This window comes from Struthio camelus, chromosome 5, assembly GCF_040807025.1.
Source record: "Struthio camelus isolate bStrCam1 chromosome 5, bStrCam1.hap1, whole genome shotgun sequence".
Taxonomy (NCBI): Eukaryota; Metazoa; Chordata; class Aves; order Struthioniformes; family Struthionidae; genus Struthio; species Struthio camelus.
In genome coordinates this window covers 34,131,434-34,146,859 of record NC_090946.1, presented here as the reverse complement: position 1 = coordinate 34,146,859, position 15,426 = coordinate 34,131,434, and the positions used below count along the sequence as shown (strand labels likewise).

Sequence of the window (15,426 nt, the reverse complement as noted above, 5' to 3'; positions counted from 1 at the left end):
ACAATACATACAAACCTAACACCTAAATGTATTTTTAATATAAAGTAAAATTTTAATAATCCTCCAGCACCATAAATACTGCAACAGTATTATCTGTTCAAATATTTCATTTAATTCTTGGTGTCACTCTCTGCAGTGCTTAAGCATCAGAAAAAAACTGTATTTACAGGTTTACATGTTACAACCTGTACTTAGCTAAGCGAAATAAACTCTTGTCTTTTTATTATTTCCTGGTTTAGGACTACCTGAATGGAAAGAAGCAACAAATGTTATATGATTCTTGTGACCTCTGCAGTGGCGAACAATGAAAACATTCAAAACTCAGTCAATTACAAAATACATAATTTTAGAAGTCAAAAATGTTCCTATTCTGGAACTTGGCAAGAGAGGACACAAAGTAACACTTGATTATTTAATTCAATAATCTAATTGCCACACTGCACTTCGCAGCAATTAGAGCACAACCAATTTATGAAAGAAAGCCACATTTCCAGGGTTTATATTAGTGGTTTAATTCCACTGGATGATTAATTCAAGTGGCCTGTACATCAGACCACTATGCAAGTATTTTGTAGACGCTAAGAAATCAAATCGTTGTGCAAATTCTGTAACCTACAGAGCTAAGATAGGCAAGCAGAAAGGAGCTTAGCTCCATATCTCAATTATTGTCTTTTCACAGCCTGCAATCAGTGTGTAAATGTTTGGCACCACTCAAAGCAGTCTCAGCGCTAACCATAATGTGCAGTAGTAACTCCAACAGTGTAAGGTAGCCAAAGCAAATACATTGTGGGGAATGAACGCATGGATGAAGGTATCTCCTAACTTTGGTGCATCAGGCTGTTTACAGACTCTTAAGGATTCCCTTGCACAGGGAAGAAAAGAGGAACTCTTCAGGTAACTGGACAAGTCACTTTTTCCCCTACCTTTCTGTTGGTTTATCTTTTACTGCAGCAGCAAGCAGCAGCCATAGATTGGGAAGGAAATTGATCAAATGCAGTTTTAGGAAGAATATTTCACAGTAGCCTTCAAAAACATCTCATGTTTCGTATCTAAGCACAATAGAAAGGACCACAGTTTTCTCGGTAGACATGGCAAAATTTGCGATATCTCCTGATGCTCGTTTCCATGTAAATTAAAAATCAGCTTTCCCAATAGAGACAATTAGAAAGAACAGAGGTTTGCTGAGAAAAATCTTTGTTCTTGTGCTTTCTAATGAAAAAGCAGTATTTGGCAACAGGATTTGCCTGGACGGCAGCTCTCTGACAGCTATTACATATAAAACACTTCAAAAATCTTGTGCGCACATTTGCGTGTGTGCATGCCTGTGCATGTGCACGATATGATTAATTTCTTATAGCTAGATTGAATGATTAGGATCTCTATTAAAGCATCGTTTCCCTCCAGGGTATCACATCCAATTGGCATTCAACAGCCTATAGCCTAGTACAAGCCTGCTAGCCTTGTACTAGCAGACAAGTATCCAAATCACAAGATAAACTGCATTTCTTGATGCACTCTTCACAAATCAAATCAAAGTTGACCGAGTATAGCGCCTGAAGTCCCTGGAGGTGATGTCTCAGAAGAAGGTCAAGTTACACTGTATGAGGAAACAGCTAGTACTGTTATTCTGTTCCCTGCCCATGATAACAAGAGGATTTTAGTCTCCAGGGCTGTCAGTCTACCATCTTTCATCAAGAATAACTTCATACATAATAAATACAAGTTTTTAGAAATACAATTTTATTTTTAAGCAATGGTCTTTATTACACAGAGGAACTGATATGAAGCAGCATTAACAATGAGAGGAAAAGAGTAAAGCTGTCAATTAAATGCAGTATTTTTCCTTCTGCTGTAGTGAAATTATCTGCCTATCCTGTGAAACCATTAAATGAACACATTTGGTATTTACACAAAGAGCAGAAAAAGTGATAAAAGTAGTATTCTACTGGCCCCTGCTGGTCATTACACAACCATAAGCTTTCTTCCGTCAATTGCTCTGAAATATTTATTTATTTTCTCATATATAAGATTATCAAACATTTATATTCACTAGTGTCACTAAGCATAGATGATCAACTCACTAGAGGATGTAGCAGTTCCGCTCTACAGAAAGAGTAGAAGCACTAGATTGCTTTGCTTTGTTCTTCAAAACTTACGTTCCCATTTTCTTATGTCGTCATTATAGCCACTCCAGCTTGACAGAGAAAATAATGTTCATGAGAACTAATTATGGTCACAGATGTACCAAACAAGACAATGTCCTACATCCAGTTTTGGTTTGTTTCTAAATAGAAAGTAGAGCAGTATATTGTATAATATTAACCTAAGATGATTTATATTAAAGTCCAACCATTGATAAGATTTGACATCAATCAAAATATTTTTTTTTTCTTCTGGGTTGGGGCAGGGGAATGAAGAGTACATTGTTTAGCCACCAGGTTCTAAGCCTTTTTAATGGGGAAAACTCCTTGATTTATGTTGTGAAGCAGATTCGAATGCATTTCAACTGCTATGATGTTGTCGTCTTTGTTTCCTTTTGTGATTTCAAATGTTATATTTGATTTAAAAATAAAAACTGAACTGTTTTATGTGTTTAACGGATAGACTAATAATGACTAACGGATAGAAAAAGGACTTCTAGTTGTTCCTTCCTCTCTGAATAATCTTGTACTTGTTACTTTGCTAACTGAGAAGTTTTGGTAACATTGGAGCAATTACTTTTTACAGGGCGAGCCCCCTGTATTTCCCTAGTGAGTTCTTCAGAAATTCTTACCAAAAGTTTTACAAGCAAAATCTCATGTCCATTACGAGAGGATCTCTGAGGTATAAAGTCACTGTCTCTCCATCCCCCACAACATATTCAAAATACGCACAAGCAAAGTACTTTGGTAATTTGGTGATGGAGGCCATATCAACCTTTATAGGGTAAGCTAAAAGAAAGAAAAGACTTATTCAGACAGAAAAGTTAAAATACACATTTAGGTCATCAAATTGTGTCTATCGAAGTCAACAGGCTTCAGCAGATTTTCTTTCTACAAGTATGTTTAGCTCTCTGCAGCAAAGCTAAAAGTGCGGAGGAAAAGATACATTGTTACAGTCATCTAAAACTTGGCAATGCATCCCATACTAACGACCACCCTTAAGATTCCCATTTTGCCATGCAATCGCAATCCATTACTAAAATCAAAATCCAGCCTTCATTTTAAGCTGGATAGGGAGGGGGAAGAGAAGAAGGTTCTCCTAACAGGCCAGGGAGCGTTGAATCTTCTGCAGATGTTTTTTCATTTACACACAACCTACCTGAAGACAAGAAGTACTGCACAGACTGCTTATCTAGCTGTTCCAACACAATTTAACGCAAGTCAGTTACTTTTCAGGTGTCAAAGCGCAGACAACTGAAAATAATAGAGGTTCCAAAATGCTCTTTCATGAAAATTAATTCAATCAGGAGGGTTTTTTTCTGGAAACAGGCCTCTTCCCCTGCCCCCCACTATGGGGGGCTATGAAACAAATTTAAGGTTTCCTATCAGCTTTAAGAGTAGACTATAATTTATGTATTAAGAAGCAAGTATTAAATTAACAACAATAAAAATACAATTTCTTTCTAATGCACTGGAATAACAAAACAAAGAGCCTCCCCAATGTCGAAGGCTCTCAGACAAAAACACTGAGCAGCCTGACAACACTGAGAGATATAGGAAGTGGGGGGAAAACAGAAAACAAACAAGCCCCCCCCCCACCAAAAAACCTCAAAACATAAACAAAAAAATCCCCAAAGACCAAGCAGCTGATTTTCCAGCGCCAACCCTGTAGAACCCTGAGACTTTTCAAATATGATCATTGCAACCCTCTGGAAGATAGGTCAAGGAAGAATGTTTAAAGAATCAATAATTTTAGAGTAGGCTATTATTCAATAAGAGAACATTCACGTACCAAACTTTTTGCTTCAAAATAGTAAGGTGTAACCTGAAAGAATGATCTTATTCTTACAGACTAGCTTGAAAAAGCTAACAAAACACAGCAACTGTGGCAATAGAAAATGATGCCTCACCTTCCTTTTTTAACCATTTCACAATGTTTCCTTCTTCCATTGTAGGCGAAAGTGCAGGCATGAACACCTTAATAGCAGGCGTACCTGTAAAACAAGCACCAGATTATCTAAATTAGATACTTTTCCAATGTAATTTTTCTCTCACTTAACTGCTTAACTCAAATAAGACTTAAGCAGTGCACAAATCTGAAAGAGAGCGGAACATAATATTCACTAAAAAGATGCTCCTTTTCTAAAAGTTACACACAAACATGCACTATAAATGAAATTCAGAAGAGCACTGAAGAGAACAAGGCACAAAGTATAGATCCCATCTGTTATGCAGAGAAAAAGGGCTAACTTGAACATGAACTCATAAATAATACATAGTCTACTAGGCAAACTGAACTCTATCTTAAATAAAAATACAATATAAACACTTGGGGGCTTCAGATACTCATGTTGCTTCAGCTTTGATTCAATTAGTTTTTAATTAAAAGTTTCCCTAGGACCCAGCTTTAGTATGTTATTAAAAATAATACAAACTGGTATTTCAAGTTACATTCTGGCGTACCCAACAACACTGTAGCGGACTGAAGTGAAGCAGGATTAAGGAACTTTTCTCCAAGAAAAATGTAAAGAGAGCAAGAGCAAGCGAGCAAGAGCGCAGGGGGTGGGAGGGGGGAACCTTGTTTGCAGTTCAAGCTACAAGCAAGCTATAGCATGGAGAATGAAAGAGCTGGCAAAAAACACAAACATGCATTAGAAAAGATCAGCAGCTAACATAATGCTGTGATGTTTTCTTTCACTCCTCCACAGAAAAGCCACAAGTTTCAAATGCTGAGCCTGTGAGGGTGAGCTAACACCCTCAATATCTACAACTGGAAAATGTAAAGGCCCAAAGCGTTTTGTCCATCAGAGACAGAAGTACTAAGCCAGATCACATTTCCATTTTCCTGGGCTTCCACATGTGGCCCTACATATGCTTAGTTCTGTGTCTGTCAGAGCCTCTTTAAGCAAAACCTTGGCCAACAAGCTGTGCCACAGCCTCTCAAACACTCTCCAAGACATGTACATGAATGAGACAAGGCTCAAAGACAAGTTAGTAGGAAAGGGAGTTCACAGTGTGCACATAAGACTTGTCAGATCTAAGTAAGCCCAAAGGAAAAAACACACACACACGCATCTCAGTCCTCAAGAGGGGCCAGCACTGCTGCAGTCACAGGAATTTGGGCGAAAGGCAGTTGTAAGCTCCCTGCTGATGAACAGTGACGTGTTACAGAGGACAGTAAACTTCACCCACAAGACTCCTGACTGTTTACCAAAATTTTTCTTCCTACTTATGCACTATACCAGCAGTATAATTTTGCGCATATGAGCAAAGTATCAGCCAGGCACCCTCTGCTCTCTCTAAGAGTACTTATCCATGCCCAGTCTTCTAGTCATGGGTATGTGCGTGTGCGGACGGAGAGAAAGAAAAAGAGAGAGCATGTTTAGCCAGGTGCTAGAATCCTTCCTGACTTTTAACTAAATGTTTGATACTGATATCTTGATTGTGATTATCACCTTAATGCTGAACTGCAGAGTTAAGAACATGCCAAGGCAAAGCACGTAATTCCATTCCCCCACAGTTCAAAAACTAAAGAAAGAAATGGCCATTCAGAGTTCTGAATCCCACGAGGAGCAGTACTGTGGGTCTTCTCAGAATCCACCACAAACCCTACATCTTCCTCCTCCTCTTTGCACCAGGCTGTGGAATTTTTCCCAGATGATGAAGTGTATTTGTTAAATTAATAACAAAACCCCTAACCCTATGTAGTCCAGACACTGGTTACTCAACTCCCCCACAGATAAACTGTTTTAAAGTTTACTTACTCTTTCTGCTAGGAAGCTACGTTTAATTTGCAGACTGATATAGCCTAATTTCAAATTCAGTGACTGGATCTTACATCTCTGTTAAAAAGACTGCAAGATTTCTCATTATGGAGCTCTTTTTAATGCAGAAGTGCTTATATACAGGGACCAGATCAATTCTCAACCTTTTCTTTGACAAGCTGAGCAGAGACATCCACAAAGTCCAGTGTATCTAAACAATACAAACCCACATCCCCTCCTGCTGTGCAACAGCCTCTACTATAGACACAGATGGCTAGCCCCTCTCTGCAGTCCATCAATCATCTGAATCTGTTCAGTAAACCCATGCACCAAGAGGAAAGTTGTGGCACTGCAGACTAGCAGGTGGAGCGCCACGTAAATGGGATTTCCTTGAGCACAGGACTCATGAGAGAACACATTCCTCAGCTGCACTGTAGCACACCGCCTCTCCTGTCACTTGACTCCATATACCAGAGTATTCTGACATTCAGCTTGTAATGCAAGAGATATCAGCTTTCTGAACAGTAAAGGACACTTACAAGGCCACAAATTCAGCTCTTTAGGCACCATGTTGTAAGGCTAACTTTCTAGCATCTGACCAATTTGAGGCCCTGTTATATCCAAATCTGTACTGAATTAGGAAAAAAAAAAAGGCAGGAGAGAGAGGAGGAGTACATGTCATACAAAGACAAGAATCAATTCTGCCTCATATTCCGTTTTCTTTACACCCAGTCAGCAGAGTTAAGTTGTCAATTCAACAGTAAGTAACAATGCATTTCTCCCAATTGCTGTATTGCTGAAAGCAGGCAAGAACAGCTTTAAAAGCTCAAACTTATTCTCCCAAAATTCCCACTATCTGGAAGAAAGTGTAAGCAAGTAAACTAGAAAATATTGGAGCCGAAAAGTACATGGTACCCAGAGTGAGATTATTTCTTATCCTTACCTCCATATAATACTAAACTCAGTCGTAAGACTTAACCACAGTTAAGATCTCAGAGAAAACAAACACAGAAATGGAACTTCAATTAATACACAATGATTTAAGGAAATTTAAAAAGCGCACCCTTGTTCTGTAACTCATTAATGTTAACATAGCCCATAAAACTTAACCATGTCTATCATATTGCTACAGGCTTATGAAAGAATAAATTATAGCACTTGTAAAAGAATGAATAAGCATTTGGCAATAAATATTTAAGAGATGAGGTAAAGTTAAAGAAACTGCAGAGTTTTTCCATTCTTCCTGGACACAATGCAAAATGGAAACATTACAGCAAAGATCTAATAACCTCAGCAGCCAATAATGATCTTGCCATTTTAAAATGTTCTGAGATCAGAAAGCGAGTTATTTATTCCCCAAAGTCTCCAGGAGATCAACACAATCCGGGTCATGCTCCCCAAAACACATGAACTGTGGAAATGAGCCCAGTGTATGCATGGTTCATGTTCCTGGAATATTTTCCATGAGGAAATACACATGTATTTGTTTCAGTCTTCTATTCCCACGTTAATTCTCCTTTTCCAACTCATTCATAGAAATGGTCTCTTCTTTCTTTCTTTCTGTGATATATAAACACTTGTCAGTTCAGTATTACTCATTATTTTCATGTTTAGAAATTTACCCAGACAATGTTCCTGATAACATTGGTTATATAACATTGGTCATCTGAATTACCTCCAAGAACTTATAAGTTTCTTTTTGTAACTTTCCATCTTGGGCCAATATAAAATAAACAAACTACATTCTGAATGCATACTAATCTGTGAATGTATATCTGCATTCATTTATCAAATCACATTTATCTATGATCATTTTTGAATCATTGCAAATAAAGCATGGGTACACAATTTTCTTGGCACTGTGTTCACTCAAAAAAAATATAGGTAACAAATAGAAAAGAATGCATTACATCACTTGAAAACTTGCATGATGTAAACAAATGCTTCGTTTCATTTGTTTAATTCGGCAAGTAAACTTTGACAGTGAAAGTGTGATTTTGAAGGCATATCTCACAAACATCTAGGGCTATCTAGAAGTAGTGAACATTCTTCACTGAAAAAAATGAAAGTGTTCTACTTTTCTAATGAAAGAAATAATTACTATTTAAGCATGGTGGTTCACACATTTCACTTACTACAGAGTGCCCCGTTGCCTAGAATATGCTCCATACTTTGGCATAAACCCAAAATCGGCCAACAAATTTAGTGCACTACTTTTCCCCTTTCACAATATGAACTACCTACACGGTCCCTTCCGAACCTTTGATCAAGTTAAGAGACAAGATCCAGCAACAAAGCACACATGAAGTAAAGTAGTGGAAAAGTAAATGGAAGAGGAAGCAAAAGGAAGATTCCCCCCTCTCCGCCCAATCAAAGAATGTGACAAATCTGAGCACAAGAAGCTGCCTTTTTCTATACTACTGTGCCTCATTGCGATAACGGTAATTGCAGTTGAGAAGCAGCACTCAAACTGGGTTTTAAAAAGGTATCTCACTTTCATAGTCAGAAATGAAGTAGGCTACCAGTCTTCCTAGGCACTTAAACACTTTTTACTAGCAGTCACACTTAAACAAAAAATTAATGCATAAAGAATAAACGCACTAGTCACTATATAATAGCTAAGCAAAACCTCCAATAAGAGGGAGATCAGACGAGTACTCACAACAGCAACTAAAGAAAATCTTTCCTTCATTATCTCGCAACTTTCCAGCAGGCACACAGAACATCTGGTTTGCGAGGTCCCAGCAACTAACAAAGGCTTGTTATTATTACATAGAAAGACCAATATATAATCACATAACTGAAAGAATAGGAAAATCCTTTCAAAAGGAGGAAAAAAAAACAAAACCAGAAGAAAATCTAGAGAGTTCTGCTAGCCCCTTGTGGGAAAGGATGGTGAGCCAAAGGCTGCTCAGATCCTTCTTCAGACAAGAGAATACAAACTGTCTTAACTAGAGGGATTAATAATGTTACATTTATATTACTGATGTAAAATAGTCCTGAGTGATAGCAGGATTGAATGACTTGGCCTGCATCGCCCATCAAAACAAACGTAAAGATCACCCATCTTCTCACTTCTAGTATCTTGCTCTAGGCAATAAATGTAGTACCGTAACTAAGCTAGCTTTCTTTCTCTTCTGGGCCTATGACAACACTTTAGTGGAATGACATCCTTTTGAACCTGCACGCATCTATTCAGAAACTGTAAGAAGAAAAATCCAGCTTGAGAAAACTAACCCTATGCTTCTTCACAATACTTAAAAGTTTTGAGGATTTCACTTGCTGTGAAGATGCTAAAATATCTGCCACCCTGCAAGTGGCAGATAACAAAGATTACTATTACCTAGAAGGTAACTAACATTTTACTGCAAAACATTCTATGTAATTTTGTGATAATTCCATTCTGAACAAGAAACATCTGGTTGTAAAATTCTCTGGATTGTCCCTCCAAACTTAAAATACCTTACAGGAAGACCGTTGATGTCATCCATGTTTCCTTTTAAACTATTAATTCGAAGGTTCAGCATATTGCTTAAATTAAAAAATAACTTGCAAACAGAAACTTTTTTTTTACTAGAATACATTCAAATGAAGAAGAATTCAATGGGTATTACAGGTCATCATCCAAAAAGAAAGTAACACTTTACCTACAGTTGCTAAGTATTAGCTTTTGAAATTCTGCCACATTCTCCCACATGGAAATTATATTTTTTTAATCCATCTTATTGTCTGTACTAATTATACATAGAGGATGACTTCTCAGATGGCATAAAGCTAATGTGAATTACTTAGAATAGTCTCACAAACTTCTAGTCATCTGCAGCAAGCAAATCTCTTGGAAAAATATACATAAAATTTGAATCTGCAGACAGCTGAAAAGATTTGATCCCTACACAGAAAAAAAACTTCATGCAGACTTGTATGAATACTTCCAATAGTAAGGAGGTCTAGTGAAAAGCAAGCACGGACTTCTAGAAAATTATACTTCTCCCTCCCTCACTCAACTCAACTGTCAATGATCTCCTTTGCTTTTATGCTTCATAAAAAAAAAAAAGCTAACACTATTGTTAGAGCAAAATTCTGTCCTCATCTAAGTACATGTAATTCTACTGCAAATGGATTCTAAGGCAAATGGATTGGCTCTGATGCATCTCACAGCAAACTCTTCTTTGCTGGCAAATCAAAGAAAAAAATATTCCAAATACGCTGAGAAAATCTTGGGGACGAAGGGCTTCAGGGAGAACACTACAAGATTATCTCATATGTTATTTTTAAATAGGGCTTGAGAAGGGGTTTATCTTAAAAAGATGTTGCTATATTGGATTGCCATGGCAGCAAAAGAGAGTGGGCAAAGAATACTAACAAATGCTTTCCTTCTAATATTACTTTACTTTGCTCAAGACCTCCTTTTTTCCTACACTTACACATAGCCTAAACTGAACTATGTAGAATCATATAAAAAATCATAATGGTCACACCATCCAATATAGCAATGCACCAAGCACAAGAGAAACTTTCAGCTTGGCAGTGCTGTGGCACTGATTTTTGAAGTCAATTTCTAGTTACTTGCAGTTGTCCGGAGGTTAGTTTGGGTCAACAAACTCATTGAAAAAACTTCCCAATTAAACATATTAATTTGGTGTTTTAAAATAATTTCATAACTAGAAAAATCAAAGTGTTCTTTACTCAAGAAAAGTATTTCTTCTCCCTACCTATCACAGGTCTAACTCTGCAACACAGCACATCCACTAGATGTTGAATGGGGCCAATTTAGGGAAAAAGTTGATAGCACAACCATGTATGGCTGCTGTTTCCCCTTAACTTTAATTTGCTATCAATCCATGACACATCCAAAAGTGACTGTTCAGCCTTCTTCTGTTCCCCTCAATTGTTCACGCTCGCTTCTTTATTCCAACCTGTAAAATTATCTATGACCTGCAAAATATGCCATTAACTACAGTTTCAGAATCTTGCTGGCAGTGAATTTTGTGCTTAAATGTATTCAGCATGACACAGGTTCATCGCCTCCTGTTTGACCTCTGATATGGGAACAGCTAGAGCTTTGTCAAAACAGAAAAACTGCAATGAACCGAAGACATAAACACTTTAAGGTGCCCCACTGGAGAGATACTTCATGACTTCCTATGCTGTACTTTCCCATCATTAGAAAATTAAGATTTACTCCAATCCAATATCAAAGCTAAGATTAAGCAACATTAAAAAAAAAAAAACAAAGAAAATCTGACAGTCCTCCAATGTAAAACTTCATTCTATTTTTCTTCCTTTCATTAAGGAGGCCCACTAGTACACTTGTTTCATCAGTGTTCTGGCCTTCCGCTGAACTTACTACACAACTCCACAAAGTTATTAGAACTTCAATTACTTGTTGAAATACAAACGTATCACAAAAGAATTTGCTGCCATTAGGAAGCAGAGCTAAACATTAGTACTTTTACTAACATAAGTAAAGTCATTCAAAAGCCTATGTACAGGCATAGCTAGAATTTCACATTTCTCGGCTTGCAGGGATGCATAGTGTGAACAAAGAGATATAAGGTTTGACCAACAGCAGAAGAAATCATCCAATCTTTTTTCCACTGTGGTTTTAACTCCTTGATCTCCTAAAGCACATCCTTCACATTCCACAGGTCAGAGGCACATCATTCCCTTCAACACAACAACATATTAAAGCAACATTGTTCAAATCACTGAAAGATAATGCACTTGCACCATCTGCAGGTTTGACAAAACAGAGATGTCACAGGATATATCTACCAGCAACACTAACACTTTTTGCCCCCAGCTGGGCTGTAATGTTGCAATTACCAATTACAAGGGAAAAGAGCTGTTATTTTTGTTTAGCAGAGCTTATTTTGAATTAATCTGCTTTTGCTTTAGGATCCAGCTTAAGAAATCTTCAAATGCCATATTATAAAAGGAAAATCCTTTAAATGAAAAAAACATAGTCAAACAATGTAATATCAAAACCCTAGACTGATTTTATATGCTGAAGATACTGTTTATAGGCAAATCCACACCTCTGGCTGGTCTGTAGGCATGTATTTAGGCAAAAGGTGCAGGAAGAACAATAATTAAGCATCAGAACACAACTAAAGAGAAGCTGTTTTACTCAGTATTCCTCCTTTGTCTTCCTGAAAGGGCCCGCACACCTGTGATGCCCAAGCTGAACTGCAGCAAGAAAGTCTTCTAGTGAGACACTGAGGTATCAGATGTCACAGTATCGCCACCCTCCTTTCATATAACTGAAAGTGCATTCACCATAAGAAAACATTGGCATTCTCCATCAAATGATGAGGTCAAAAGCCTTAGTCACATAACAGGACAGCATCAGAAAATCCCCAAGGAAGAGGGCAGCAAGAAGTAGACTATTTATTTTTATGGGCCAGATCCAATCTGCAGGCTAGCCCTGAACAAAAGCTATCTGGTCACCAATTGCTGATAGCCTACTGTATCTCAGATAAATAAAGAAGCATTCAAAAATAAATAATGAAACTAAGCTGATTTGCTAATCCTCCATTTTCAGCAGAGGCTCTGGGCCAAATCACATTCCCAACAAAACTTTTTTGTAAGTAGTGGCTGTGCTAGAAGAAAAATCACATCCTTTGGTTCCACATGAGTGTGTCTCTTTTAATCCATTTATAAATGAACAAAACCTTCATGACCTAATCCACAAAGACTTTTTATTTGCAGTTTTTATTTGTTAATGGATTCAAATTTTCAAAAGACATTGGGCACCTATATGCTTTATGCCTTTGATTCACTAATTGTTTACTAAGAACATCATCAGTCAGCAAAGCAAGCAACCTCTCAAGTGGTAGAGCTGGAATAAAATTTCCCTTCCTCTAACACAACATTGGCCATCTAGGCACACCAGCTAAAAGGCAAGGATCTGAAAAACATCAGGTAGGTCAAAATTGAAGTTAACCACAGGTTATGCTGTTAATAGCATTTCATTTAGAAATTTTTTCACCTTTCCTGCCCTGTTCCTGTAGCGTATCTGTCTGTACTTCAGTTCTTATCTCATACAGTTACCTTCCTTCCAATTATTCCCTCTGTCACATAACTAACTGGCAAAGTAAGAGTTCAGTTAGGATATACTCAAAACAGATAACTGAAGTCAAGAAGTGTTCTGATTACACAAAACAACCTTCTCCTCCCACCCCTCCCAAAGAGGGGAGCAGAAAGAGAAGCAAAAAAAAAAAAAAAAACACAGAAAAAAGTAGCACAGCAAAACCAGCTCTGTATGAACCAAAAATGTAAATGGTGGCATTTTCAGAAACAAAACAAAACCAAAAAAAAGAAGAAATAAAATCAATGCTAAAGCAGAACCAGGATAAAGTTTTAATTCTCAAACAAGAAACCAAGAGTGAGCAGTGTCCTAAAGAGCAGTATTTTACCAGAGAAGTTAGGAGTTTTCTACTTCAGTCCCGCATTTTAGAAGCTACAATACACATTTAAGAAACATGACGTCATTCAAATGTATTCCACCTTGAAAAGCAGTGAGGATATTAAGAAGTTCAAAGAAACTCATCCATGAGGAAAGACTGAACAAGCTAAAGCTAGTGCTGAAAAGAAGGGTATACTGAGATCAAAAAGACAATGATTAACAAGTCTCTAAACTACTTTTCAATTTTATCATAAGATGCCTGGAGTTTTATTACATACGGTTAACAAGAACTCACTTCTTTATAAGTGCATTTAAAAAAAAAAAAAGAAAGAGTTCAAGTATTTTATGCTCACTGTAACACCAGTACCTCAAGAAATGCACCAGAATGTTGTTTAATGTTTTACAAGTTGTAACAGCAAATGGAGTTGGGGAAGAAAGGCTCAAATCTCACCTGGCATCCAAAATTCTTCCCATAACTCTTTGAGAGAGAGGAAAATATGCAAGGAGATGATCTGCCTAGCAATTTTCTAAAAACAAACTCCTGGGAATAAAAAATGGTACCTTGAAAGGATGTTGCCCTGACCCCATAGGTTGACTTCTATGTAGTTTTCTAAGCATGCAATGAATAAATTTAAATTCCTTTTCTCCATTTAAAACAAACAGGCAAAAAATACATGAAATAAAGCCTCTGAATCCTTCTCCAACTACTTGAAGCATCACTGGTAGAAGAAAAAGATGATGGAGAATCTCCAAGCACTGGAAAAAAAAAAAAAACCCTTAATTTAGGCTGCCTCCTTCTACTTACGTGCTTAACTATACTTACAATTAAGAAAGTAATCAACTGTTCTCAGTCATAAACATCCTTTTTTTTTTTCTTGGCCTTATCCTCAACAGAATATTTTTTACATTTGAAGATTTATTCTCCCATCAATCTTTTTTACCCTCTGGACTCCAACTACTTCAGTTTTTCCTCACTGATGACATTTTCTTGACCCCTCATAATTCTCGCTCCTCTGTCTGAATTCTGTCCAAGCAGCCCATATCTTTCTTGGATACTTCCCAAACAGGCAGCTGAGGAAAAATTTTGTTTGAGGCATTCCGAGTACAAAGTAGAGTGGAAAGAAGACTACCACATGTCCCCTACATGACACTCCTAGCTTTTCCAACCCAATATAATTTTTGCAGCATGATGATGATACAGGCTTGTGCTTAATTTACAATCTACTGTAAAACCCAGATCTCCCTTGCAACATTATGACTGTCATGTCCTATCCTGTAACAGGCATTTCTTTCTATGCTTTGCACACTACTTTTCTCAGGCTGTTCTACCTAATTTGCTATGATCAATTTAAAGTCTAATCCTGTCCTCAAAATACATTTGCAATCTCTCCCATCTCAGATGCATCTCAAATGGAAGGGAAGTATTCATTCCATTATTTAGGCTTCTAACAAAAATGGCAATTAAAACCCAATTCCAGACATGAGGTCCCTGATGGACCTCATGCAATACATCTTTCCAGTTTTACAGTGAACTATAATTATTCCTTGCCTTCCCAACCACTTTGAGCAACCCTACAGAGACTCCTTGAGGCCATGTTTCTATAGCCTGTTTATGAGAAGTATGTAGGAGACAATGCCAAAGCCCTATGAAAAATCAATCTTTCCCAAACAGACAACGCGGTGCCCCAGTACAAAAGGCTGTCAGACTGGTCTGATAAAAAAAGGTTTTGATAGGCCTTCTCAGTGCTTACAAGTCTGGTTCGTTGGTTAACTGCAATCTCTGAAAAGATTCTTCTCTTCACTGGAGAAGACTTGCATATAATTCCTTCTTTCTTTTATTATAAGATAGTGGAAAAGAACAGAGCAGCTTCAGCTTTGTCGTTCAAAATTGCTCAACTACCATCTGACACAATACTCACCTGCCTAAATGACATCTGACTTAACCGAATAACCTTCTCCCTTCACCTAGTCTAGCACCGACCAATAGTTTTGGGCATTGGTGTAACCTTTTTGTAACGGTTTAATTGAAAAAGGAAAGACTTTGATCTTGTGTACGTTTCCTTGTATAACAAACTAACTCTTCTCTCTTGTACTAATTTATTTATAAAATATT

The 15,426-nt window shown here is 37.4% G+C and overlaps 1 protein-coding gene across 6 annotated transcripts in view; it reads right to left on the bottom strand.

Moving 5' to 3' along the window:
* The window catches only part of PDHX (pyruvate dehydrogenase complex component X), a 63,751-nt gene that overhangs the window by 45,888 nt on the left and 2,437 nt on the right, over window positions 1-15,426 (bottom strand). For 4 of the 6 annotated variants that reach the window (XR_011141441.1, XM_068945460.1, XM_068945456.1 and 1 more), the window contains exon 2: window positions 4,052-4,135. Coding sequence is in view for 5 of the 6 variants with exons in the window: in XM_068945456.1 (XP_068801557.1) it covers window positions 4,052-4,135 (84 nt within the window). In the remaining variant the exon portion in view is untranslated. Of the gene's footprint in view, window positions 1-4,051; window positions 4,136-4,604; window positions 12,768-13,874; window positions 14,070-15,426 lie in introns of those variants that run through there. The other 2 variants (XM_068945459.1, XM_068945458.1) reach the window with 2 other exon arrangements.